At 37.4% G+C, this 27,725-nt stretch overlaps 1 protein-coding gene across 1 annotated transcript; it reads left to right on the forward strand.

The window, feature by feature from the left end:
• The first annotated feature begins 1,590 nt into the window (after positions 1–1,590).
• On the forward strand, positions 1,591–27,725 carry DENND6A (DENN domain containing 6A). Its single transcript, XM_086618883.1, has 20 exons — positions 1,591–1,782; positions 5,147–5,185; positions 5,280–5,322; positions 8,531–8,643; positions 9,638–9,718; positions 10,082–10,187; positions 11,404–11,483; positions 12,962–13,024; positions 13,696–13,751; positions 14,096–14,218; positions 14,396–14,491; positions 17,680–17,774; positions 19,570–19,635; positions 19,730–19,794; positions 20,425–20,514; positions 22,922–22,975; positions 23,063–23,172; positions 23,768–23,870; positions 25,282–25,356; positions 25,864–27,725. Exons 1-20 carry the CDS (start codon positions 1,591–1,593, stop codon positions 25,993–25,995), a joined length of 1,782 nt encoding a protein of 593 aa, XP_086475009.1. The 3' UTR covers positions 25,996–27,725.

Raw genomic sequence — 27,725 nt, forward strand, 5'->3', positions numbered from 1 at the left:
TGGCAAGGCCCAGTTTCAGCACTTAAATGGAAACAGCAAATAAAATACCACTGCAGAACTGTTGCTCTGAGTTTAACCTGATGAAGCTCAGTCTTAGTCACGTCTTATTTTGGATAGTAGGCTTTTACAGAATTGAGGATTTTACTGCTGGAAGAGGTCGTGAGTCTTACGTGGCATCAAGGCAAAATACCTGAAGCAGCTAGAGAGAGCAAGAGGCTTCCTGCACAGCCGCTCCCGTTGTGTGCTACATAACGCCATTCATATCATAGTTGGGATCTAAAATTCACTTTGCCACTAATGGTTTATGATAACTGAAGGCTATGATATCTTAAATTATGACAATTATAATTTCGTGTATTAAAATTTTGTCTGTTATGTCTTTGTTCCTCCTTTGTCTAGGAAATTGCTTTAGTGATCAAAGCGTACTTTAATTTCTAGCAGTTTGGTTTTGATAGGTAAACAAATGTTGTTAACGGGTCTTAAGGAAACAGTGCACCTAAAGAGTCACACATTTTCTATGGAGTATGTATAGATGTGGTATCTTGGTTTTAATATTTGCAACTTCTGTTGGGAAAAAAACGGCGTGTAGTAATTCAGGCAACCAGCCTGCCTGCATCTACTGCGGTTGAAGCTGTTCTGGTGGCAGTCAGCCGAAAGTCTGGTGTGAATAACTAAACAGTAAGGGTTACAGGTTAGAAGGGGAATGGGAGTAGTGGTGATTTTTTTGTTGTTGTTTAGTTAAAGTAACTCTTTAGCACTTTCAACTCCACCAAATGTTTCCTGCTGAAATATAAATGGGGCATGGACTGTGCTAAACGAGTATTTGAAAGCTTGTACGTTGTTAAATAAAGAGCTGGGCTTTTGGCTAAGTCTCCAAAATAGGTTTTAAGAGATTGGGATGCTTTCACTTATATTATTGCAGTTTCCTGTGAAGTGAAGGGTAAAGTTGTCCAGCCATCAGCCTGTGGGATACTTCCATTTGACTCCTGACAGATGCTCAGCGTTGTGTGGAGCATCATGTAGACATGCCTGTTGATTACCTAGCCATAACCATGTCCAGGTGCTATTCACTGACACGCGGAACAGGTAAAGCGAATTGTGATTCTTTGCCCGTAGTGTGTTGCCCCCCGCACCAGCACCCTCCGAAAGCACGGGTGAGGATGAGGAGTCTGCTCGCTTGGGCAAGTTACTGCCTCAGGGCCCCCGGTGAAGGAGAACCCTGTTCTCCCTCACAGGAAGCTACACAAGGCGACGCGTTGCGTGTTGCGGAGCTCGGGAACGATGCGATACGGGCCGTCCGAGGGAGCGGGAAGGAGGGGCGGTTTCCCGCGGGTGGGCGCTCCCGGGGCGGCGAGTCCGCCCGTCGCTTCCCGCGCGGGCCGCGGGGTGGCGCCGCCTGCCTCTCCCCGCGGCAGTGGTTTGGATGGTTCGCGCCGTGCGGCCCTGGGCCCCCCTCCCCGGCGGCGCCCGCTTGGACTCTCCCACTTCAGGCGGCTCCTGTTCCCGGGGGAGCGGGGAGGAGGCGGTGCGCCGGCGGTCACGTGACTCCCGGCGGCGGCGGCGGCCGGGCGGCGCGGGGCCGGCAGCGCCATGTCGCTGCGGGAGCGGAGCCTGGGCGGCGCCGTCGTCGAGGCCGGGGAGGACGCGGCGGCGGCGCTGACACTGGCAGAGCCGGATGGTCCGGACCGGTGCCTGTCGCTGCTGCCCTGGGACCGCTTCTCGGCCTGGCTGCACTGCGTGTGTGTGGTGGGCTTCGACCTGGAGCTGGGCCAGGCCGTGGAGGTACGTGAGGCAGTGGGAGCGCGGCGGCCGCCTGGCTTCGGCGGTGTGCGGGCCGCCGCGCGTCCCTCGGTGGGCTTGCGGGCACCGTTCCCGCCGGGGGCGGGCGGCTCTGCGGCGGGGTCCCGCCGGAATCGGGCATTTCCTCTGGTGCCGGGGTTGCACAGCAGCGGGGAAGCTCGGCGGTGTTCTGAGAGAAATGTGGTTGTGCAAAATCCCGAAGGGCGGCTGAGGGGAGGGAGTGCGCGGCAGCGAGGGCTGGCGGCGTGCGGAGCGCGGGAGGGCGTTCTGTGGGAAAGCCTTTGCCAGCGACAGCTGTCACGGAGCGTGAGGTGAGTTTAGTGCTTTTGGAGCAGCTGTTTTCATTGTGCTGGTTGTCACGTCGGCGTGCAGTTGTGAATGGTTTTCGTCTCGTGCCAAAATTTGTTAAATACATCGTCAGCTTTCCTTATATATGAATAGCACTAATTTCCGTGGCATCTAGACGTTAAAGATTTAAAACCAGTATAACGGTAGTGTGAATGCAAGCAGTCTTCGTAATTAACAGTTTTCTCCAGGTTGCTAAGGTATGAAAATAAATTATCTAAATATTTGAAGCATTTTTCTTGCACCATGAAACAAACGTCAAACTGTGACGATGCGTTAGTGACGCTGCCCCAAACTGCGGGTGTTTTTAACTCCCTGCTGCCCTTTGCCGTTTTGTGTAGCAGGTAAACATCTGTGAAACTGCATGGTGGAACTGCATTGGGGAACCGACAGGCTGAAAGATAAACTAGAAAGAATAATTATCGTTTGGATCAGTTTCACATCCTGTTTCACTATATTCCCCATATGACTGTGCAGCAAACAGTTGGTGTGCAGGGAAAAATGTCTTTTTCTTTCTTTTGCTTTGTTTGTGTTAAAATGGTGTTAACATAAACGTATGGCAGGCTGGCCTAAAATTCAACTAAGCTATTACAGTATTTAAAATACATAATTGGTACACATTGTTGGCTGCAAGAGAAATGCAAATAAGAAAGCAGCGTGCTGTGCTAATTATCTAAGTTGTATTTGCTTGGTGTTATGAGGTGTTGTTAGCAACAACAAGAATTTCCTTATAACCTGTGACTTAAGCAAGTGATGTGCCAGGTGGCTGAGGGAAGCACAGAGTAACCTTTGCCCTGTCTGCAGACAACTGTTAACAGTCCCGTTGATTTTAGTTGAATAGACACATAAAACTAGACTTAAAATGTCCGTGTAACTAAGGCCTGAGTTTTTTCAGTTATGTTGCTGCAGGAAGGATAATTGGCTTTTAGTTTCAATTGGAATCTGTAACAATTAGGTTACTTAACAATACAAAATATTAAAAATATAGAAATGCAAAGCAAGCATTTCTGTTGTTGCACACACAGAAAAGATGTTTTATTTCTTTATTGAAAACTCCTTAGACAAAAAGAAGCAGCTTCTTGCTCAAATCTGCAGTTCTAGAAGAAAGTTCTTATGATTGTGTTTGAGAGAAAGAGTTCCCTAGTAGTTACCAAAGTTTTATTTCCTCCAATAACCACGCTTTTCAAGTTAATTTTCTTTCACCTACAACTCAGTTTTTTTTGTTTTGTTTCCTGTTCAGCAAGTTAGGTTATTATTTCGAGGGGTGAGGGGGAATAAAATACATGTGAAGGACATTTAGACTATGGAAGCAAACGTTCAGAAACTAGGAAGTGATGGTCTCCACTAACTCTGCTTCTTTGTGTCTCCTTTGCAGTCTTTTTTCACTTTTGCTTTTGTGCGTTTGATATGCAGCTTCAGCACCTTCTGGTGATTGACAGCAGGCGTGACAGTAACTCACAGGAGTGGTGTTCATGGTCTTTTCAATTTGGATTTCTTTCGTAAAGCTTGTTCAGAACATTGTGAAATCTGGTAAAACTTCATCTGGGCTGTGATTACTTTCATTATCACCCCATCATTCCGACATGGCCATCGGTGCAGGTCAGAAGGGCTGGGCGGATGAGACAGGATAGAGGTAACAGTTACAACTGGTTTTGCTCCTCTTCCTTTGGTGTCTGGGAAGGCACACCGGATAGACAGGGAAAGGAGTACGAATTCAAGTCTGATCTGTACTCCAGTCATCTGGTTAGATGCAGATCATTGCAGTGTCATTCAGCTGCTGAGTGTAGTGCTTAGTGTAAGATAGCATAGGAAAATGTTAAGAGACTAAAAAAAAATGCTCAATGTAGTATGCCGGTGGTTCACCCATATGTCTAATTTTACCTTTAGTTATACTAATGGTGTGTTGTGTGCCTCAACATCATTGAATAGAAGCCTGAAGGGAAAAAGAAATGAATCGGGGACTTTATGGCCAGGGGACAGAAAGCCTGCTTAGTCAGAGACTGCCAGTAGATGTATTTGTCATTTTCCATAGAGTAGGGTAGCGTTTAATTATCAAGAAATACATTTACTTACATTTTGTTGAAAAGATTAAATTAGATAACTGGATGTTTGCAGTGTGATAACATGAGGACTCTAAGTTAGTGTTCTTGCATTGAACTTCTGTTCTTCGAGAAGTTCCTATCTAGGAAAGCAGTGAAACTTTCCTTGAAATACAATCTTTGAATTTATGTTGACTTTCCTTTGCTTACTAGGTAGCCACCCATTTCAGTAGTTCTGAGGATTTTTTTCAAGGAACTATTTAGCTGAAATTTAAGTATCTCAGATTTGTCCTCTTTCCTGTGTGTTCTTTTCTCACTTACTTGCATCCTCACTGGTTGTGTGCATCCAGGTTTTTTTAAATGATGGTGCTTCCATATCTTACCTTGTGTTGGATCATTTTTGATTTCTGCACTGTGAAGGCATATTAAATAAATTTACTTTTTTCCTGTCAGTACAAAAGCCATAGCTTTTTGAGTGTTTTCCTTGAGCTTTCTTAGTGCCCAGCTCTCATTTGGAGCCAATGTTTGTCCTCTAAGAGTTAGTATTAATATAGAGGATGTTTTGTGGTTGAATTTTGATTACTCCCACCCAACTATCCATTGCAACAGATTTCAGATGATAATGTGTTGTTGAGTTTCTATGGAATCATCTACTGCATTTCGTGTGTACAAGTTAAATCTAAAGGGTGCAATCTTGCTCTCCTTTGAGACCTGTTGCACCAAAACCCTCAAGTACTCTGAATTTTTTAATATATTTGTATGGTCTCCAACTGGCATCCAAAATACCTTGTAAAGATGGCGATCAAGTTACCTTAAAAGCAAATGAAAAATAAGAACAGAGACACAATATTAATAGCTTACACTAGGCAGGTATTTGAGGGTTGTGTCATAAAAATGTTTAATAGAAGCTTGCTGCTTATGCTCAGTTTACTTTCAAATAAAATAATACTTTTTTCCTGTAGGTAATATATCCTCCACATTCAAAACTCACCGATAAAGAGGTAAGTCATAGTTGCTCTATAAGTACATAATTTGGTTTTAGTTTAGTAATTTCAGGAAATATAATGTCTCTTTTTTCTTTTCCCCATCCTTTAGAAAACCAATATTTGCTATTTGTCTTTTCCAGATTCTAATTCAGGTAAGTGCTTCCTTCACTCTGTAGTTGTCTGTTGTTGGACGAAGGTATGTTAAAAAAGATTGAATTTGGCAGTATAAATTCAGGGTTTTAGATTCAATACTTACATGAATATCTTAATTAATATTTAAATACAGAAAAGTTGCAAATAAGGTTAAATATAAAACTGTAATTGTCTGTATTGCAGTAAGGTCAGACAAGTTTTTTTTTTATTATTTTATGTAAATGAAATGTCAGGAATGTAAATGTATAAGACCTTCCAGATGACACACATGCAGATGTTTCAGAATATTTTTCAAGTAAAGAATAAACATCTTATTCTTGCTTTTAAGTAAAATAATAATATTGTCATTGTAGAGAGAAGTGTAGGCACAGAAATTGAATGGTTTGGTAAAGCAAATGGAAAGGATATGGAACCATCTTCTCATAAAGGAGTAAATGTACGTTTTCTAAATTCATAACAGTGAATCTGGCTTTCGAATTCGAAAATATTTAGAAAGAACAGTGTGAAGGGAAAACCTAGGCTATTTTATATCTTCTTTATTCTTCATGCTTCTGTTGCTGTGTGTGGTTCCACGTGCTAAATTCTTCTTTAATCTAAACTTCTACTGTTCTGCTGCCAAAGAGAAATTGCAGGCGTGTGGCTGATGACTTGGACCACCTGCAAAAAAATATGGCAGAAGTACAGACTCTTCCTTTCACATTTCTTTTTCTATGAAAGTCAAAACCTGTAGTAACAGGCTTGTCCGTGTCACTGCTCTTACTCTGTGCTTTCGGTTGCTCTGCAGCATAACAGCTCTGATATGGGGTGATGCAGATGTGTGCTTTTAATGTGCGTGTGAGCTCTCTTATGTAATTTTACAAAATACCTTGGCTCATTTTTTCCACTTGTCTTAATGTCATTAAAATTAAGATATTTTCTCGGTTCTTGATATCCTGTATGTAAATAGAAGAGGAGCTTCTTTCTATTACTGAAGAAGATGAGTTAACTGTATCTTATTACTGTTGTTGTTAATGGTTTTAAATCTGTCCAACCTTCCAAAGGTGATTTGAAGGTACCAAATAACGCGTTAGGAACAAAGCCTGATTTATTTTTTTTTCAATTTTTTTTTTTTTTTTTTCAAGTAAGAGTGGCAGTGAAGTTATTTTAGGCAGAATAGGTATATGTTAAGGAGGGTTTACTTTCAGCAGGAAGAAAACCTGCCTTTTTGCTTTTTATATTGTCCCTGTTAAGAACCTGTATGGTTCTTCGTAGGCTGAAGTTTCAAATTGTGTAGAAGGATTACCTATGTAAAACTTGCATTCCAGAAATTAGCTGGGAGTGTATGCTATGTGTTATGATTTATTTTTTTCATGACGCTTTTTGTAGTTTTAAGCTAAGTTTCCTAGTACAGTTATGTTTAAAATAATGCTTTTGCCTTTTGTACATGGATACTTGAAGAAACAATAGGCATTTACCAGTCATTTCAAATTGTACATACCGAAATAGCTTGTTACATAAAAAAACGTCATATTCTGAAACCTGTTTCAACATATTGATGATTAAAGGTAATTTGCTTCTAGGTATTCTGTGTCTAGCTCCTTATAATAACTTTTTTTTTAGTAATAACTTTTTTTTCCTTTGGATGAAGGGAACTAGCCATGAAAACTCGGAGCAAATACTTAGTGCCTTGTTATTGGCATGTGCTGTGTGTTTTCTTGTTATAATTGGATCCATATTGCTAAGCGCTTGCCTTAGTTACCTGTTTGAATTGGGTGGTTATCCCATCACACAGTGCTTTGCTACTTCTGGTTTTGTCTTGGTGCGTCGTGGATTTGTTGCCATAACTTCAGTGGGTTCTAAGACTCAGACTCGAGTGCTCTGAACATGCCAGTGTCAATGTACAGTACCAGTTCCACAGCCAGACTTTGAGAGTTTGGGCTCTCTGTGGTTGCTGTGGCAGCATGTATGTGGCTGAAAGAGAAGATGAAATTGAGCTTTTAAGTCTGAAGAATAGTTATCTGGAGAATGGACCTCTGCCTTACTGTTCAGTCAATTAGCACCGGCTGATGCAAGACAGGACCGCTTTGAAGAGTTCAGAAGATCAGTAGTGACTTTATGATTTTTTTTTTTTCCTGGAGGTTTTTGCAATTACAAGGCACTAGTGAAGAGATTAGATTCAATATGGAGAAGCAAGTGTCCTTTGCCAGCTGGAAACTTACTACTGTAACAGGAGCTGTAAGTTTAACAGCGGATTGTTTTTTATGGTCGCTTACATGAACGTTTATATTGTTACAGTGAAGACAGTCTGCTTACCACAGGTTGGCAGTGCTCAGGAGGTTGTCTTTAAATTGATTGTGTTCATATTAATAACACTGCATTCCAAAGGGAGTGTTTTTTACAGGTTTGCTAGAATGAGTAACATACCTACATGTTCTTAAGATTCTAGCAGTCCCCCTTATCACTGTTTCCATGAAGAGCACGTTCTGTTCAGCTTATATAGCTGCTTCTTGAACTATAGGTTTTTTGGAGCTGCTTCTCTTGTGACAGCAGACTGCATTTGTAATGGTGACAACACAGCCGTGACAGTATCGGTCATACAAGTTCTGATACTTCAGTTCTCATGTTCCACCTGGAGAAAGTTCCTTTGATGTCTGACACAAACTTAGCCCAAATTTGTTTTCAGACTGCAAATAGTCAGTATACTTAGTTACGTTTTTCTCTCAGAAATTAATTTTGATAGAAATGAAGGGAAAATCCTGAGTCCTGAGCCTGCACATGGAGTTGCAAGAGATCAGCATAATAAACTTTTATGGTGGTACTTATGAATGAACTGTTTGTTGTGAAAAATAGTTAAGTGCAGTCATTCAACATAGAAATGGCACATGGTTAAGATAATCAGAACTATACAGGCGACCAATAAAATGTGTAATAACAGTAGGAAGACAGCCATTAGCAGAGCTGTTTAAGGACATGACAGTCTAATAAACTCACTGTGAGGCAGAGTGACTTTTTTCTTTTTTCTTGTTGAAGGTAGGCTATTTGTTGTTGCCGGAGATGTCAAATTGTTCATTTATAAATATATAAATGGTTGCAGTGGCAGAGCACAGTAGCAGTGCAAGATAAATGAACCAAAACTATTTTACCTCTTTGGTTGTAGACAAGTCCTCCCGTTAAACAAGGCTGAAACTCAGAATACTGTCTACTTGTTTATCTCTTCCCCTCATATAGGTTGTCTTGGGGACACACAGTTTTGTTTTAGATTTCGACGATCTTCTGGAAGGAAAGTCTCATTGTGTTGTTTTCTGGACCAATTGGACAGAGATTTACCAGTTTACTTAAAGGTTGGAAGTTAATTTCTTCTGGGTAATGATAGTTTATGGGTCTTTATACTTAAATTTAATGCTTAAGAAATCTCTGAATGAGATATCTGGAAAGACAAAGCTCAGGAAATGTTTTTTGTAGCATGTCATTATCATAAAAATTAACTAATAATTAGTTCTGTTAACTATTCTTTAAGTTTTCTTACTACAGGTTTTGGACTGCAAGGAATTAAATTGATGAGCAGGCCTACTTTCTTACTGACTAGAAACCTGTAGATAAAATTGTAAAAACTATTACCTATTGGAAATCTGAAGTGCTTCATAATGTTGGGGAAAAGAAAAAAAAAAAAAAGTTGAGATGTCTCTCTCTGTTTCCACCCTTCATTTTTTGAAGATGGAGCAGTTACCTGCGAGAGGTAGTGGCCAAAAAGTTGTTCTCAGAATGTCTTTATGGAATATTGAAGCCATTAACTATGCTAGTGGGAGTCTGATTCTCAAACTCAATTTAGATCTGTTTGTGTGGCAAATAGTTGAATTTCTCTTTGTAGGAAGGATGAAGCTGATGTTTTATCTTTGAAATGTAAGAGCATGCTTCCTTAATACTTCAAGAATATTTTATAAAACTAATACATTGACAGACTAGTTTTTATCTTTTCAAGTCAGGGCTTTAAGGTTTTTAACTGCTAAAATCTTTTTAGTCCTACTTTGTAAAATTATGAGTGTTGATTTATTCCTCGGGAAATTAATTCTATTTCTGCTTTCATGGTGTGTCAGGAGAATGCAGATATAAAAATAGCAAAGCCAGAAAGCACAGTTGTTTCCACACACTCGTGTTTTCTCTTTGAAGTACTTATTAAAAAAAATAAAACAAATAAACAGAGTAATCTTTCCAGTTTATTGTATGTAATCAACTTTGGAGCTTGCAGGGAAAAAACCTTTTAAAATGTACGTTGAATGCTTCAGAAAGAAGGGCAGTATCACATTGTCATAGTGAATTCTTTCCTTTCTTTTGCAGAAAGATCCAGCATATTACTACGGTTATGTGTATTTCAGGCAAGTTCGAGACAAATCATTAAAAAGAGGCTACTTCCAGAAGGTAATTTAAACTCTTTCAGGAAAATATTAATTCAGAAATTAATTATTTTTCAGTGATCTCAGAGGAGTAGGAAGAGTATCTTCCTGTTTTAACTAAATTCATTGTAGATGTATAGTAAATTGGTCTGATTTTACATGAGTTATGCTATGTTCCAGCTGCATAGTCAGAGCAAAACTTTTTTTTTTTTTATTAAAAAGTTGGAAACTTTTGGGAGTTGTTTGTTTGCAGTTGCCTGTAGTCAAATGTGTGGTTGTCTTGCATGTGTGAGGAAAAAAAAGAAGACGCTTGATGTTCTCTGAGTATAGAACTGACGGAAAGGGTTAACTTAAAATTATATTTTTATTTTGTTACTCTTTATTCCAGTCGCTGGTCCTCATCAGCAAGCTACCTTATGTCCATCTCTTTCGCACCATGCTTAAGCAAATAGCACCAGAATATTTTGAAAAAAGTGAAGCTTTCCTGGAAGCAGGTAGCGGTACTATTATGTTGTTTTAGAAGAGCTCCTATAATATCACATGCTTATTTTGGAGAAATAACAAACATCACTGTCATGTTCTTCTTGCAGGTCAGAGGGTTGGCACTTTAGCAAACCGACTTGATTTCTAGATCATTGAACAGAGCTGATCTATGGTTGGACTCGATCTTAAAGGTCTTTTCCAACCTAAATTACTCTATGATTCTAATTTTGAATCCTCCATGTGAGAGTTGAAGCTCCCTCCTAAAAAAACATCTAGGATTTTGTCGTATGTTTCAGGACTTCAGCTGTTCAGCACAAGTAGCTGATGGCAATTCTTAGATTGCATTCTTCAGAAATTGAGTCCCTTTGAGCATTCTGACAACTTCTGTTAAGCAACGGTACAAAATACCATCTTGAGTGCGGGTTTTTTTGTGTGGCGGTTTTTGGTTGGGTTTTTTTTGGTGGTGTTTGTTTGTTTGTTTGGGGTTTTTTGGACCAAAGAGAAAAAGCAACAGAGCAGCAATGGTAACAGATGCTTCAGCCTTACTGTGGAACTTTAAGAGTCAGAGAGGTCCAAACAGGAAAGTTATTTGCTCTTTGCCAGAAAGTGCTGTATGTGTTTGTACCGTGTCTGCCCCGTACAACATCCATGTCTTGTGCTTTTGCTGAGCAGCAATTTGTAGAAACCATTCTTGATGAAGGATTTGTATTTTCTTGATGACCTGTAGATAAACAGTTGTTTTTTTTTTTGACGGATTGTATTATGAACAAAATAAGGTCTGCAGAAATCACTAGAATTAGTAATTATCTTTTTACAAAATGCTGAAAAACTTGCAAGCCAAGCTGGAATGCTAGCTTTTCCCTCAACTACTTGTGTTTCTCTCTTCTGCAGTAGCTGATGTACATAATGTGTGTGTTCTTTTCAAAGTTTCTTCACATGTACTTTGATGGTTTCTCATACAACATTTCTTCAACTAACTATGAGTCTAGTTGCTGATGGCAGACGAGGATACTGTTTTCTTGAAATGAAAACCTTTGTATTTGTAACAAAATAATACATTAAGAATGTCAAAAAGGGTGTAAACTTCTTTAGAGTGTAGAGTGATCAAGAGATAAGTAGAACTGTTATGAGCTAATTTAAAATTGCAGTGTGCACAAAGGTGACTACAATATTACGGGTTACAGCGTATATAAACTACTTCTAAATTGTACTCTTGTTTTCTTTAAGTTTGTAGTGATGTTGATCGTTGGCCACCACCAATTCCAGGGAAAATACTGCATTTGCCTGTTACGGGTATTATAATGAAGGTAAATACTCCTGCACTTACTTTTCTCTGAGGGTTTTTTTTTTCCCTTCCATTTACTGTGTAGGTACTCACTGTATTCTGCCTTGTTTTCAGTGTCTCATACTTCAGAACAGGAATAAATGTGTACTCCACTCAGAATGCAGGTCCAGGAGATCTTGATGAGGTTCCTTGATCTTGATGAGGTTATGATGCATAGGTTAATATGTAATTTTTGTAGATATTAAAAAGACATGTTTCAGTACAGCTACTAATTGCAGTGTCTATATTATCCTTCTGGAATATACATTCTAGGAGACTCCACTGCTGATTGTATTTGTCAAATCAAACATTAAGTAACACTTCAAAATACTGAGAGTTAAGTTCCAGTCACGCAAATTAAATGTATTGATGAAAATCATTCTTGTTCCTGGAGTTTGACAAGTAAAAATATTTTTTGGCCCATGCACCAGAAATCAATTTCTTGGTCTGTTGATAATTTTCAGTGAAAGTGAAATACGTCTGAAGAAGGCTATTAGAGAAGTTACATCGAGTGCATGGGGAGGAACTGTAGATGTTAAATGATGGCTAAAAACTGGGCTTCTGGGAGCCATAGCATCTTCATATAAAATGCAATTAAGTGGATTTGGTGGATCCAGAGGTTACAGTTGGAAGCACGTACTTAGCAGATACTCTTAAGTTTATGGCTAGACACGTGCATATCAGGGAGAGGAAGGAGAAGTTTCTGAAGCAAATTTAATGAAGCAATGTTCTGGTTGCTGGATGATAATCATGAGTGTCAGATACGTCTTCTTAGGGTATTGACTGCATTTATCTCGTTGGTAACCTTATCTGTGACAGCGAATCATGAACTGAGTGAAGCCATAATTATTATCTTCAGGGATCTTGTCCCTGGTTTTTTACTCTATTTGGGCAGTCAGTCTTAATTCTAATGCATGAATTACATCCATTTGTGCACACTAGCATCCAATATCATTAAATTTGTAGCATTCAAGACTTACAGATGCAGACTGTGAGATTAGAAAAAGATATTTATGTTGTTCAGTATATTTGGGTTCTGCCTGATACCCACCTGGATGTCTGTTTTAGGAGAAGTTTTTTTCTAAAAGCAATTCTATACCACCTTACAACTCCATAACTTTATTTCAGAGCGTTATTTCTAACATTTAAACATACTTATATTGACATTATTGTAATTGTTGTGACTAATGTTATCAGGAGTCTTTTTTTAACTGAAGTATAATGTTCATATTCTAATATTCAATTTGCCATGTAGTACTAGAGTACTGCGTATCGATTCCTGTAGCAATGATCTGTAGTCTTCAGTTTTGTATTCATTGTTGTGTGGAAGTTCTCTAGAGTAAGTTAAGCATTATACTGTAGTATATCCTCTTCAAATGTTACATCTTCTCTGTAAGTCACTGTTTTAAGTGTCTGTTGAATTCAATACAAGGAAAAAAAGTTTTTCGTTTTCTTTCAAAGTTGCGGATTCCAACATATCGTGACAAGCCTGGAACAACGCCAATAGTACAGAATATGCACCAGGTAGGGACTAGATACTTCTATTGTATGTAACCCCAAGACAAAGCTAAATACCTGCCTTCTTTCTTTTGCTTCAAACTTGTTCATAAAAGATTGGTAGTAAATCTTCATATACTTTGATAATATTGAAAGCCACAGTCCTTGAAACTGTGAGTGGAGGAGTCTAGAGTTGGATTATTCATAGGAAAGGTATTCTAACCCAGCTGCCCCAAGTACTTTAGGAGAGGATTGTCCAGCTGCTGGAAGAGGATAGCTGCTTGTCAAAATTACTGAACTTGAACATCCTTTAACAGGTGAAACTATACTAAACTAGGTTTTTTGAGGATGAAAACCAAGCTAAAAATCCTTAGCCATAGAAGATGGATATAAAACAAATCTGTCTATACCTTCATGTGCTGCCTGGCTATTGTTTAAAATGGCTTCAGTATCTTGTATTTTTTCTGGACTCAAAGTCACATGCCTGTAAGTGAGGTGTGTGTGTAGGAGGAGATCTTGCTTTTAGCACACAGAAATAGTTACTTGTGGAGATGATGTAGTACATGCTGCAGTAGTACAGTAGTGGTAAAAAATTAGGGTACGTACTGTCTACTGTCTGTAAGCGTTTAAGGAAAACTATTTCATTTAATACCTAGGTATTCTGATGACTAAAAAACAAGCATTGCGATGTCTTTTAGGCAGATGCTCAGATCTCTATGGCTTTACCGACTGTTCATGAAGTAGATCTTTTCAGGTAGGAGTTTGGACTGATTTATTCCTAGTTGTGAATTTCTACAGGTGAAAGACTTACGATGGTTCTGTAACACATATCTCGTAGCTTGCAAGCTAACACTTTATCAGTATTGGTTTTAATATTCTTTTTCTGTAAAGCTGGCTAAAAACCAATTCAGACAACATGCAGGCTGAAACTGCAATAAGTAAGCAAGTTTATTAAATGCTCTGTTTTATAGGAGTATTTTATATTTTTCAAAGGACTATTAAATACTACTGCAAACTTCCTTTTTATTTAGTTTTTAATCAAATATGTGTTTCTTCTGGTTATGTTAACTGTATTAAAATACCTCAATCTGTTTTTAGGTGTTTCTGTCCAGTGTTCTTCCACATTCAGATGCTGTGGGAACTAGTACTGCTAGGAGAACCACTTGTTGTGATGGCACCATCACCATCAGAATCTTCAGAAACCGTGTTGGCACTTGTTAGGTAAATGCAGTGGAGGTTTCTAACTAATGACAGTGTGAGTCATTGTAGGTTGCGGCTGAGTGCAACTTCATTTGATCTGAATATAAGAAAGCATTACAAATTTCAGATTTGCTTGTTTCTGTCGTGAAATTTTGCACTGTTTACATGCAACAAGTTTATCCTCTTTCTACTTTGCAGTTGTATTTCACCGTTGAAGTACTGCAGTGATTTCAGGCCATACTTTACCATACATGACAGTGAATTCAAAGAATATACAACTCGCACACAAGCCCCGTAAGTAAATCAAACTTTGTTGTGAACGTGTTGCTCAAAGTCATTCATAACCATAAAAGATACTGCTTAACTATTCTGAATTTCTGTCGTTGCAGAACACGTTTAGTCTCATTATTTATAAGATATATCTTTCAGAGTGCAGTAGCTAGCTATTGTAAGTTTTCACTCCAGTTAGATAGGATCAAGTTATGAAACAATGTCATAATTAAACTACATTTGAGCTTCATAGGATACTTGTGTACAGAATGAGTAAAACTGCAAATACGAAAGTGGGAGAAAGTTTTGCTTTTCAGTAAGGTTTTGTCTGTGCAATACTAGCTCCATAGTAGCTCCTTGGGAAATTGTTCTGTAATTGTTTTTATTTTTAAGCATTTACTAAACAAAGTGACTTCTAGAATTCAACATCCATGCAACTGTTTTGTAAAGTTAATGCAGTCTATACATAGTTGAGACAATAACTTAAAAAATGTTGTAAATTCAGCAATTAAAAGTGTGAGTCTACAAAAACAATTCTGTTTGAAAATGCTTTAAGGACACACTTTCTTGTTTGTTTTTGTTTTTTTTTTAAAAAAAGTCCTCTTCGTCATACACGGCCAGTATTTTGTATTACATGTTATTTAAGTGCAACTTGATTTGGGAATGGAGTGCATGTGTTAGATTCACTGATCTTTTTATAAACAATTTTTTTCTTATATCTGAACAGGCAGTGGTGGTTGTGTTGGGTTTTTTGTTTGTTTTGTTGTTTTTTTACTGTATTTTTCCTCTCAACAAAAGTATTGCCAGAGATACAGCACACAAACACAGGCATTATGTTTCAGATTGTTTTCCGTGGGAATAGTTATGCAGTATGTAATTTAATTTCTAAAAATAATTTCGTGAAGAATTTGGTTAAACTTTAGTAACCCATGTTTAAAAATTTTATCTCCTCCTCTGTAGCAAAATGGAAAGTTTGTTCAGTATGTATGTTAGTATTTGAAATAGAGCTAGAATTGCTCTGGCTTTCTTACGGAAAAGAAAAAAATATTGCAAGTATTGGAAATAGGCTTTTAAAGCAGTGGTCTAAGAGGAGGAAGAATCCACATGATGGAGATTCTGTGTATTTTATTACCTTTAGCAAGGGGGGAGCAAGGATTATTTTTATCTCGATGTTTTGGTGTATTGTGCCTTTTCAGAAATTACTTCGATGGTTTAAAATCGGAATTGATTCTGGCAAATATGATAAGTTAAAGCTCCTAAAAGTGACCAAGTCTTGCTATTGTATCACCAGTAGCAATGAAGCAAGATTTGTCATGATTTGCTACCAGTTTACCTTGACCTGGAGAATTACTATTTGTGTGTAAATGAAAGCCTTACTTGCCTTTAACCCCCAGGCTTTAACCTGCCAGTTAGTGAAAGGGTGTCAGTTTGTGTGCATTCGTCCCAACCAGTTGTGTGTGAAACTTGCTTTTTGGTTCACACAAAATAGGCACGAGAAGATTTGAGTTCTGTTAAGTTAGGCTGGACTTGATCCATTCCTAGGGAGGAGGAGAGTCCCTATTGTTTGGGTTCTTTTGAGACTCAGTTTGTTTCTTATGTTGATTCTTATGACCATGAAAAGAACAGAAGATAAAACATCATGAATTGATTTTTTTTTTTTTCTGAGTGCAACAAAGGAGTCTGTTGAGACCTTTTTATGGACACTGGTCTTTATAATTGTTTTGGAAGACAGACTGTAAATTGCGTATGGTAACACTGAAAAATCATGAACATTATTTGCAAATCCCAATGAATTTAAATTAATAACGCAAATTAGTTTAACAGGATTATAGAAACAGCAGAAACTAATGAAACTGAATTAAAACAAGAGGGGGAAAATCCATAATATCTGGAATAAAATGTTTTCAGGTGAATATACTTGAACAGCAGTAGGACTCGGAAGAAGTGATTTTTCTGGTGAAGGCTGAGTCAGTGACAAGCAAGAAAAGGCTTCTGAGAAACTGATATATTTTCGTGCTGCGCATTCTAAGATGGAATGGAGAGATTAAAATTGCTGTTTCCATAGCCCAGATGTTATGCTAAGCTACAGAGTGGTGTGATGAGATTTTTGTCCTATCTGTGAATGCCTAATGAGGAGAGAGAGTGAGAGTTATAATTAGCAAGTGGAGGGAGGGAGGAATGAAAGTCAGAAATGTTTGTAAGTTAACAGAGAAATTGATGCCCAATTGCCACCATGATATCGCTGGAAGAACTGAATAAAAAATTAAAGATTACTTGTTTTTTCTCCCCATCTCTTAAGCATGGTGTACAGAAAGTGTTAAAATTTGTGATTTTAAAACCGATCTGAAGAAATGATGATAACCTATTTTTCCTGTGGCAGTTCCAATGAGGCTTGCAGTTACACCCTCTCCTTAGCTAATGTTTGCCTGTAAAGTGGATAACAGTCACTATTATGATGAAATATCCACATATTTTCCAGATTCGTGCTTTCAATCCCAAATTCTGCAGGCCTGTGCTGTAGCAGCAGTCCGCAGCCCGATGCTCTTACTGCCTCTTGTTCTCTGAGCGCCCCTATGCATCCTCAAAGTCAGATTCTAAGCACACAGTAGACAGAAAGATCTGACAGGTTGTGAGCTTGGGCACAATGCTGTGAACATGCTTGTACTTCATCACATGATAACTGCTTTTTAACAAAGAACACTAAAGTGTTGAAAAGGAAATAGGATAGTGTCTCTTTTTCTTAATCATGACATCTGAGCAATAGCTCTGCAGAGAAGTCTCATACAAACAGCCGTCGTGTTGGTGTGCACATTGAAGTACTAAGAGTTTGTTAAAATCAAACCTTGAAAATTAGCAATTTGTCAAATATTAGTCAGATTCCTGCTCATTTAAAAAAAAAAAAAATCAGATAATAAATCAGGTAATACCCCATTCTCATCATTGCAAACAGACAGGATTTGTCCAAGAGCCGAAGGAGATGATGTCAGTTTTATTCTCCACTACTGTTTGGGCTTGAAGATACATCTGTCTTGCTATTTTCTAAAACTTAAAAACTTTGATAAACTTACTGTGCTCTTACATGCAACTCAAAATGTAACTCGTAAATAAAAAAAGGAAAATAATTTCAAATTAAGAATTAAAGTTGACCTTTTGTATTCATTAAGACAGAAGCTCTTACTGTCATGTTTTAAACATTGTCATTATTTTTCTAGACCGTCTGTCATTCTAGGGGTAACGAATCCTTTTTTTGCTAAAACACTTCAGCACTGGCCTCATATTATCCGAATTGGCGATATTAAACTTCCAGGTAAAGTACAAATATCTTCTACGCTTCTGTGCAACAAGATCTAACTGTGTGCTTATTTATTTACAAACATATGTAATTTAGTTCAATTAGTTGAGTTTAATACTAACCAAATCCTCATGGATGCAAATCTGTCAAGTGAAACTAGGCTCTTGAGTACTGCATGTCTTGTGTTGCCAAATCTAGTACGTTAAATGCAAAAGGTGGTAATGCTCATTAGTAATAATGTTTTACCTTTCACACTATCTGTTTTTTCTATCTCTACCAATAAGGTATTAAAATGAGAAACATAATTTATTACTGATGTTAATTTTAGGATGAGTAGAATGTAATAAATCCAGTCTCAGCAAGTGTGCAGAAGCTGTGAAAGCCATGTTTGAATGTTACAGTAATAAAAAAATTTGTTTGTTGATAGTGTTTTGATAACGTAGTTCTAATCTGGTAGTATTCCAGTAATTATTAGTTGTTCAAGTTGATGATTTCCTTACATGATTGAGTAGAATTTTAATGTATCTTTGGATAACATGTCAATTGCTAGCCTGTAATAAAATACTGCAGTACTCTAATTATGATACGAAATTCCTGAATGCAGCTGTTTGCTGTGACACGTTCACTATTCTGTTCTGAAACTGAGAATGTCCAGTTAGGCTAATACACGGTGAAATTTATTTTTGTAGAATAAGTTATATTCAGTTTCTGAATACATCACATTAATTAAGGATTACGTACTGTGTTGAATATAATTAGGCACAAGTTTTGCTTTACTTTAAAATATCATGTCTGTCCATGCTTCAGAATACCTGTGGAGGCTTGGCATTGTGTGGGGAGGAGTTAGCTAGCTGTTGTGTAGTTAAGGTTTGGAAAATAGAATCTTAATTAAATTATTAAATTTCTTCAAAGCCATATACACACGTTGTCTTCAAATTTGATACACAGTTTCAAGTATGAAATTCTAAAGTTTTGGTGCAGCTACATGAAATGCTTAGTCAGGAAGTTCTGGAGCTATATCTGTCTGATCTGCCTTTAAAAATTTTAATTTTATTTCTTTAGGGACAAAGAGAGGGCTTGTGAGGGTTTTTTGTTTGTTTGTTTGTTTTTAATTTTCCCCCCACTCTACAGTTTCAATAGCAATTTATACTATTATCTTTTCTGAAGTCGAGCATCCAACTAGATCTAAGAGGAGGGTTCTGCTGAGGATGCAAGACGGTTGGGTTTAGGGTCGTCTGGCTGGGGAAGGATATATTTGACAAATAAAACTAAAAAATCTTAGTTTGGCCTATGGAAAAGGAGACTTAAATTCATTTTATTACAACACTTAATCCATGACTACTGTTTTAATTACTTATATACAATTTTTATTTAGGCCAAGGTACTACAGGTTTGTTCCTGAACGCATTTACACTAAAGGGAGCAAAGGAAGATGCAATAAAATTTGAAATTAATGAAACAGTCATTCACTGCTGCTATATAGTCAGTATTTTTCTTTGACTGCTTTGAATCAGAAGGCCGTCTTTTGGGGTTTTTTTGTTTGGTTTTGTTTTGTTGTGTTTTTTTCTTTTCAACAGGGAACCCGTCTATAAAGTGAAAAGCCTGTATGGTGTTACTCGTATGCATACTGAATGTTTCTGGATACATACTTGGATGCTTGTTGGTGTTCTTAATGCTTCTTAAAATATTAGATAGTCTTCTAAATGAAAGTATCCATTTCTAAAAATCAGTGCAACATACAGCACGTGAGCTGTAGTGTCTAGTAATAGGGATGGAGATTTAAGTAAGGTGGCTTTAAATGTTTTGGCAGGTGAAGTTCCAAAGCAGGTGAAAGTGAAAAAACTGAAGAACCTAAAAACTTTGGACTCCAAACCTGGTAATAAGTTGCTTCGGAGTTAAATTACCAGTATTTTAATTTTAACAAGCATGCCACGTTTTTCCTTCGGCTGTGTGCTGCTTTTTTTCTTTAGGTGTTTATACCTCTTACAAGCCGTACTTGAACAAAGATGAAGAAATCGTTAAACAGTTACAAAAGGTAATACTGCAAGTCTCTTCTTTATGGAAATTGTTTAGTGTACTGTTGTACGGTGTCTTTGTTTAAAGCTGAGCTCTGTCTGCTGAACTGAACTGGAACTGGGTTCCGATTCCTTTGCCCCAGTTTGTAACTGAATAGGCAGGTATACACCCTCACTGCAGAAGGGCTGCTGCCTTGTTAGCGGTTTCTATACCATGAACGGTAGAACTCAAGAAGTTAACTTAATAATTTAGAGAACTGAAGTGCTTGATGAGTTAATTTGCTTTGGGTTTTCCACCCTCTGCCATCTTCCTCTAGTCTCTTTGGTCTAGAAATCTCACGCATGAGGTGTGTAAGAATTAGAGCTTCCAAACTTTAACTGATTTGAACAAGTTTTGTTCATAGAAATTTTTGTTTCCTTGAATTTCTTTATATGAAAATAAAAAATCAGCAATTGAAGGGATGAATATCTGTGTAAAAGAACTTAATGCTATTGCTTTCCATCCGCAGTTCAGGGTAGGGGTGCTATGTGTAAGGTTATGGCAAATGAACACAGAACCAATGGAATAAATATTCTTAAAAAGAACCCCACAACTACTTACAGATTTTGGGGTAACAGACTTATCGTGATATTTTGTTTCTTTTTTTAAGGGTGTGCAACAGAAACGTCCTACAGAAGCACAGAGTGTGATTCTTCGACGGTATTTTTTGGAATTGACGGAAAGCTTCATTATTCCATTAGTGAGTTCTTAGACTAACAGGTTTTTTACATATGTAATATGGAGTAGCTTTTTTGACATTAGCCTCACTGAGTCCAGTAACTGGCAGCGTACCCCTGGTGTCAACACTGGGAACACTGGGTCCAATACTGTTCAGCATGTTCATTAGTGATCTGGATGACGGGGCAGTGTGTACCCTCAGCACGTTTGCTGATGGTACAAAACTGGGAGGAGTGGCTGATACACCAGAAGGCATTTTTCACTTTTCCAGTCATATTTGTGCATTCACTGCTGTTACGCTTGGCATGAGAAACTGTATCAAGCACCTCTCGGTTCCTTTTGTCTGCTTTGTCCAGACAGAGCATTTCATTACTTGTCCTCTAGGCAATTAACTTACTTCTCTTACTTCTTTGAAGGCTTACTTATCTTTGCAACTTAATTTTTACATGTGTTCTATCTGGCTTTTTCAAAGAACAATTACTGTCTCCAAAGGTTTCTAGAGAGCCAATCTCAAGACTTCCTATTTTTCTCCCAGCGGTTTCTATACGCTCTTCCTATAAAAGAATGATTTTCACAAGAGTTTGCTTTATCAAGTGGTACTTTCTTCTGGGTTTGGGTGTGATAAAAGAGATTCTGAGGAAACTCTGAAAATTCAGGAGACTCTAGAAGATGCCATTACAGTTTTCCAAAGGAGAGATTATCACTGAACGTTGAGATACATCTACTTTATATCAGGACGTCACACGGAGAATAGTTTTTCAGTGGATCAGAGTATTTTATTGTACAGCATCATGCTATTCTGGAAATGGCAGATATCAAGTGTTTTGCTCTCTAAACATGGTACTTCACCTGTTCAAATCTCTAAGCCAAAGTCAGGGGTGAAATTTTGTCTCATTTCCAACCAATCAGCAGAGTTTGTTTGGAATGCTTAATGTTCATGGATTTATTTTTTACCTTCCGGACAGAGATCTCAATTTGCTGAAACAAATTTTAAAATGGTAATTTGTATCTAGTGTAATAGTAAAAACTTACTTCTGCTGTATATTGAAATCCTGCTGTAGTGTTTGCAGACTCCTGACATACCTTTATGCTGACAGATGGATATTGTGTTTAGGTGACTGAATCCATGCAGATGTGTAGGCTTTGACTTGCACTAAAATGAGAATTTCTCATCTGTTTTCTAATTTGTGCATTAGGATAATGATAAATACGTTTTAATATGCTCTTACCTAGCATTTGGAGATATGAAGTCTGAGTTATGATGGACTTGACTGTGTGAAGTTATTTCTCTGGGCAAGTGGTTAAAATTGGGAAGTGATACCCAGGCATTGGATGTTTACATATCAGTTGCCCCATTCCGAGCTCTCTGAACACTTTTTCTGGATGACCTGAACTTCTCATCATTTTAGAGCATTCATGATCAGGTCCGACTTCTGTCTGCAAGAATTGGGAAATCCCTAGACATTTGTTTCTCCTTGGATTTAGAGGCGATTTTCCTTAAAATTTCTCTTTCTCTCCTGTTCTTTTGAGACAAGACAGACATATAGGGTGAAACTAAAACCTTTCCCTGGCATTCCTCCCATCTTGCTCAAACTTCCACTTGAAGCAAGAAACTTAATATGTTTTCTGTCATAAATCTTAAATTTACAGGTTGAGATCACACTTTACATTCTCTGCCACAAGAAAAGTGTATGGGGGGAGAGATCCTTTGTTTTTTCAAAAGATTGAACTAGACTTTCCATAGTGTCATTGAAGCTGATTATGTTCACAGATCAAAATGTTTGGCCATTTGTGTACAAGCACTTTCAAAATGTATAGCAGCTTATATTAATGTGCTTGTGTGAGCTGGCAAGGCAGGGCTGCCGCCTGTTGTCAGATCTTAAGCTTCAGCAGCGACTTTGCTGCGAAATGTCTCCACACCTCACACGTTGGCTAGCCCGTTGGGGCTCTAGCTGTGCCTTTGCCAGGCATTGCTACTGCAGAGATGCCCACAGCTGATACAGCGTTTTGTAGGTTAGTTCTGTATTTAATGTTTGTATGAGGAATTCTGAAAATCACTTCCAAATCCTTGATACAAAGTGAGATTACTATGTGAAGGTACCTGTGGACTGTCACCAAAGAAAAGAGAGACTATTTACTAGTGGCTGGAGTTCAGGATATATATATTCCATGTATATGTTTGCTTCTTGCCCTCTTTTCTCTCGTGTCCTTCTTGAATCTTGCTTACATGAAGTTCTGTAGTTGGGAAATACAAATGGTATTAGATAAGCTCCTTCTTATGTTCTCATGTGGTAAATATGCATGACCCCACCCTGTGCCAATACTGAGAAGAGAAAATGCTGTGGTCACAAGTGATAAGTAAACATACACGTGGACTGTGTATCTTTAATACTGGTTATGCAAACAACCTTTCTTTTTCCTTTCCCTAGGAACGTTATGTGGCAAGCCTAATGCCTTTGCAAAAATGCATATCACCATGGAAGGTAAGGAAATATAATTGGAATGAGCTGGAAATCGATGATTAGAGAAATAGATATGGTATGCTAGTAAATTTTTTTTTCTTTCCATAGAGTCCACCACAGCTGAGGCAGTTTAGCCAAGATGACTTCATGAAGACACTGGAAAAAGCAGGACCACAGCTCACATCAGGTCTAAAAGGAGACTGGATAGGACTTTACAGGTCATTTCTTAGATCAGCGTAAAATATTAAATTATATAAATGAAGACAAATAGTAAGACAAACGCTCTTTTCCTGAGCAAACTTATTATCAATATTGATTTGAGTAAGACTTACTTTTAGAATATATGGTTTAGTAGGAGTTGATAGTAATTAGTATACTTCACTCGCTTAAATCTGTTTCTTTGTAACCTGTTCACGGTTTTCCTAAGATGATACTAACACTACAGGTCTCTCTATATCAGTAGTATTTGTGGTTTTATTTCTTGTTCTAACTTGATTCCTCCTTCCAATCAAACACAAAGATAAAAATGAGGATCTTTCATACTGAGCCTTGTTTTTTTTCCTGACAAAATTACTAATTCTTATTGTCTTTCAGACCATTTTTCTTGACATCGTTTTCTTGATTCTTGTCTTGATTAATAGAAGCACCTGTTATACTCCACAATATTAAATTTTTTGGAAAGTAAACAGATAAAGAGTCCTAATATCTTCTTCAACCTCAAACACAATTACTTTACATTTGATGATGTAGAAAACAGTGTTATCAAAATTGTAATTAAAATATAAAATGTATTTTGCTTTGGTGTTTTACCAGGCATTTTTTGAAATCGTCCAACTTCGACGGTTGGTTTAGGAGCCGGCAGAAAGAAATGACACAGAAATTGGAGGCCCTTCATTTAGAAGCACTCTGTAATGAGGTTAGAAAAACGCGTGCTTATTTATCATCTTGTAATAAAATATATTCTCCCTCAGGTCAGTTTTACTCCTGCTGTTTTCATTGGTTGAACATAAAAATGTTAACAATTTTGTCAAGTCTGATCTAGCAAAACATGAATTTATTAACCAAGTACAAGTTTGAACTAAGATAGCAAAAAAGAACAATATGAAATAGAGTACACTTTTTTTGTAACGACTGTCATCATTTGTAAAATGCGTCTTTAGTCCTTTTTTGTTTTGTTGTATATTTTGAAATGGAATATTTCCCCCTTCCTCTAAAAATTTTTTTTTCTCTTATTCGATAATGTTATTTCATTCACTTCCTTTCTTGGCATTCCAACACATTTTTAGTTGTGATATAGTCTGTAGCGTTGAAGGTACAAACTGAGTGAGTACCATAGAAGATTGACAACTAACTAGATAGGGATAGTAAATAAGCCTACAACTGATCCATAGTAATTGGAAGCTGAGAAGTAAAATCTGTGTATTGATACATAACAAAATGCCACATAAATTATCTGATGTTGTAAGATCCATTTTTACTTAAGCTGAAGTGGATATTGGTATAATTTGAGCCGGAATAACTGATAAGGAAAGGTATCATAAGAAGAAGAGATTGTACAGCTAAAGAGGGAAGAGGAAGAACAAAAAAATAAGTCAACACCACAGCTTTAAAACAAACAAAAAAATTGCACTGGTTATTTTAAAAAGCCATTGATTTTCATATCTTGCCTTGTCAGTTCCCAAACAGTACATTGTAAAATAGATTGTTCTTGTAGAGTGGCCCAAATAATTTGCAGAGCAATGGCTAGGTCATTTATCTCAAGTCTGTCCAACGATATTTGACATTAACTTATTGAAAAAAAATTTCTTTTGATGTAAGTGTTAACATCTTTCTGTACATGAGGAAATGTCTTTAACAGGTGAATAGTAAAGGGGTAGGGGAACAAAACTTCCGTAAGAAAATTCACTTAATGAACGTATTTTACTAGTTACCGACTATGTGATCTCCTTTAATGCCCTAGAAACAAGAAGTGCTGCCTGGCACTATTGTAGCATTTCATGGTCCTTGCAGATCTGATTTGGTAAACATTCACTGCCTTTTTGCATTGCAGATGTATTTTCGACACTAAGCCTGTTTGGCATGGTTTGTTTGTTTTTTTCATTTCTGTCCTGGTCTCCTGTTTCAGTAAGTCCTGGGCAAACATACAAATAAAGCAGATTTTGCAGCTCACAGTAGAGACAGTACATGAGTAAAATGAGTTTAGTAAATGGCATGAGAACAAGGAAAAGGAGAAGACCCATTATGAACAGCAGGTGTGAATTAATACTACTTCTGAAAATTATATGTGTTGCCATAAATATTTCAATGCTTAATTTTTACTCTTTTAGAACTTGGTTTTCTGGAGTCAAAAGCATACTGAAGTAGAAACGGTCGATCTCGTCTTAAAGTTAAAGAATAAACTGGTAAGTCACTGAATTGAACGGCTCAAATTTGCCCGTCTTAACTAGATAAAAGTATTACGTAGTTGGGTTTACAGGTACTTAAATGAAAATATTCTTCAAGATCTAGGTAGCTCAAGGAGTCTGTCATGAAGGTTTTTAAAACAAAACCAGTTCATTCCAGCCATGACTGAAGAGTTAGCTAGCTTCCTAACCTCATCCAGCTATGTTGGAAGCATTGCACTAACCTTGTTTTTTTAAAACTAGTTGGAACTTTGTGACTGATGATGAGTGGGAGCAAGGCTGAATCCTTAGGGAAGCAGAAAACCAAACTTCCTTGTGATTACTGAAAGTCCAAATCAGTGTTAGCTCATGCTATTGTGTGGTTGTTGAGGAAACCTGCTATTGTCCAAATTCCTACTCGGTTGGCAAATGAGGAATTCATTTTCCAGATTCACTAATGTCACTTTGGTGTGTGTTAAGGTAAACTTGCATTTTTAGTAGAAATGATGTTATATTGTACCTTTGCAGTTGCAGGCTGACAGAGAACAGCTTCCTGTGAAAACTGACACACTGAAAAAGCTGCAGACACACATCAATGATATTATACTAGCACTTCCAGATGACTTACAGGACATCTTGCTCAAAACTGGCACAACATGATTTCTACAGGGTTTTTTTTGTGCAGAAAACAAAAGGCAAATGTAGTTTCACAGAAAGCAGTGGCTTACCACTTTTGGAACACCGCTCTGTATAGTATATTAACACTACAGAAGGACTGTACTAATAGTATAGCCCACTATACGGTTTTCACTGGGTTTTCCACTTACATACCAATGCAACTAAAGGTATTCCTGTGTCTAATAATGTTTGAAATAAGTGCTCTTAAAGAAAAATCTGTGGGCATATGGAACTATACCACAGCATAGGACCACAGTGCAGTGCTGGCATTGCAGAATGTTTTCTAATTGGTGCTGCTACACCCAATCCTGTTAACTCAGGGGTAAGCAATATTGATCCTGTACTGTCCTATTGATGTAGTCTCTGATTGCTTTTCTTTTTTTTTTTTTCTTTCTTTCTTCTAGTTTTCATCTAGCGATAAGCCCAAGAGGCATATTAGGTGACTTGGTCAAAATACATGATAGTTGTGGTATTTTACTGGTAAATCATTGTTTTCAAAACCATGTCAGGGACAGCTGAAATAATCAGATTGGTTCTTAACTTTCTTCCTTTCTCCTCCTTCCAAAACCATGTTAATTTAGCATCTTTAAAGAAGAGAAGGCTGCTGACACAGATTTCCTGAAGAGAAGTCTCTTCCATTCAGTTAATTAGGGTGCTCTTACTCACATGCCTTAAATATAAAGTAATTGTATACTAATTGGTGGTTTTAAATCCTGAATGTCTGCAGTTTAAAGTGGATCACTAGTGTAAATGAAGTATGCAGTATTCATCACAGGAAATAAACAAAGTGGTGTTCTAATACGGATTTTAAAATCAGAGATTTCAGTAGAGTTAGCTGGTAACAGAGTCAGTTTCAGTTGGAGATGATAGCAGTGAGCTCCTGTTACAAATTATTTATTTTTTGTTACTTACACCAGTAGGGCATTTGAGGAGGTAATGGGGTGGGAGGGAGATGATGTTGCCTTCAGCTGAAAAAACCCAATGGAAAGGTCAAACTGTGGCAAAAAATTGTAGCATGAAATTATTCTCAGAATATGCATATAGCAGACATGCATAAAGAGTAATTTCCTCTTGCATATTACGCAACAAGAATGTGATGTTTGTTGTCTTGAACCAGTTTCGGTGGTATATAAGAACTCAGCTGCTCTATGTGCAGTGTTGTACCTTGACCAGTTTCAAGTAGAATAAACTTGATGCTATACACACAGCATATACTTTTATATGACAAGCGCATCACAGTTATAAAAAAATTTGCTTTTAAGTGCTTGGATAGAATTTTTAAAAACCTACGACATAATCGTGGTATAAGAATATGCTTTTGTATGATAAAATATTTCATACCATCTTTCTAAAAATGTCTTATTAGATATAAAGTGTCACAATGGTATTTTTATGAAAATATGTATTTTAATACTGTTACGGTTTGTATACAATTACTCATGACCAAAAGTTTAATGTATGTATTATATTACTTAAAATACACCACTTCAGCATTAATTTCTAACTTACAAAGCTTTTTTGCACATCCTGATGAATAGCATTTCTAATCCAGAAATTAGTAAGTGGCCATTCTTATACTAAATTATCTTAAATATTTAACCTGGAGCACTATATAGTTTCTTGAAACCATGTAAACTGGTAACAGCTATGATAACTATCACATGACTGCAAATATGTATTTTTGTAAAAAGAAATAAAGGGTTTGATTTTTA

Source organism: Tauraco erythrolophus, chromosome 12 (assembly GCF_009769465.1).
Source record: "Tauraco erythrolophus isolate bTauEry1 chromosome 12, bTauEry1.pri, whole genome shotgun sequence".
Taxonomy (NCBI): Eukaryota; Metazoa; Chordata; class Aves; order Musophagiformes; family Musophagidae; genus Tauraco; species Tauraco erythrolophus.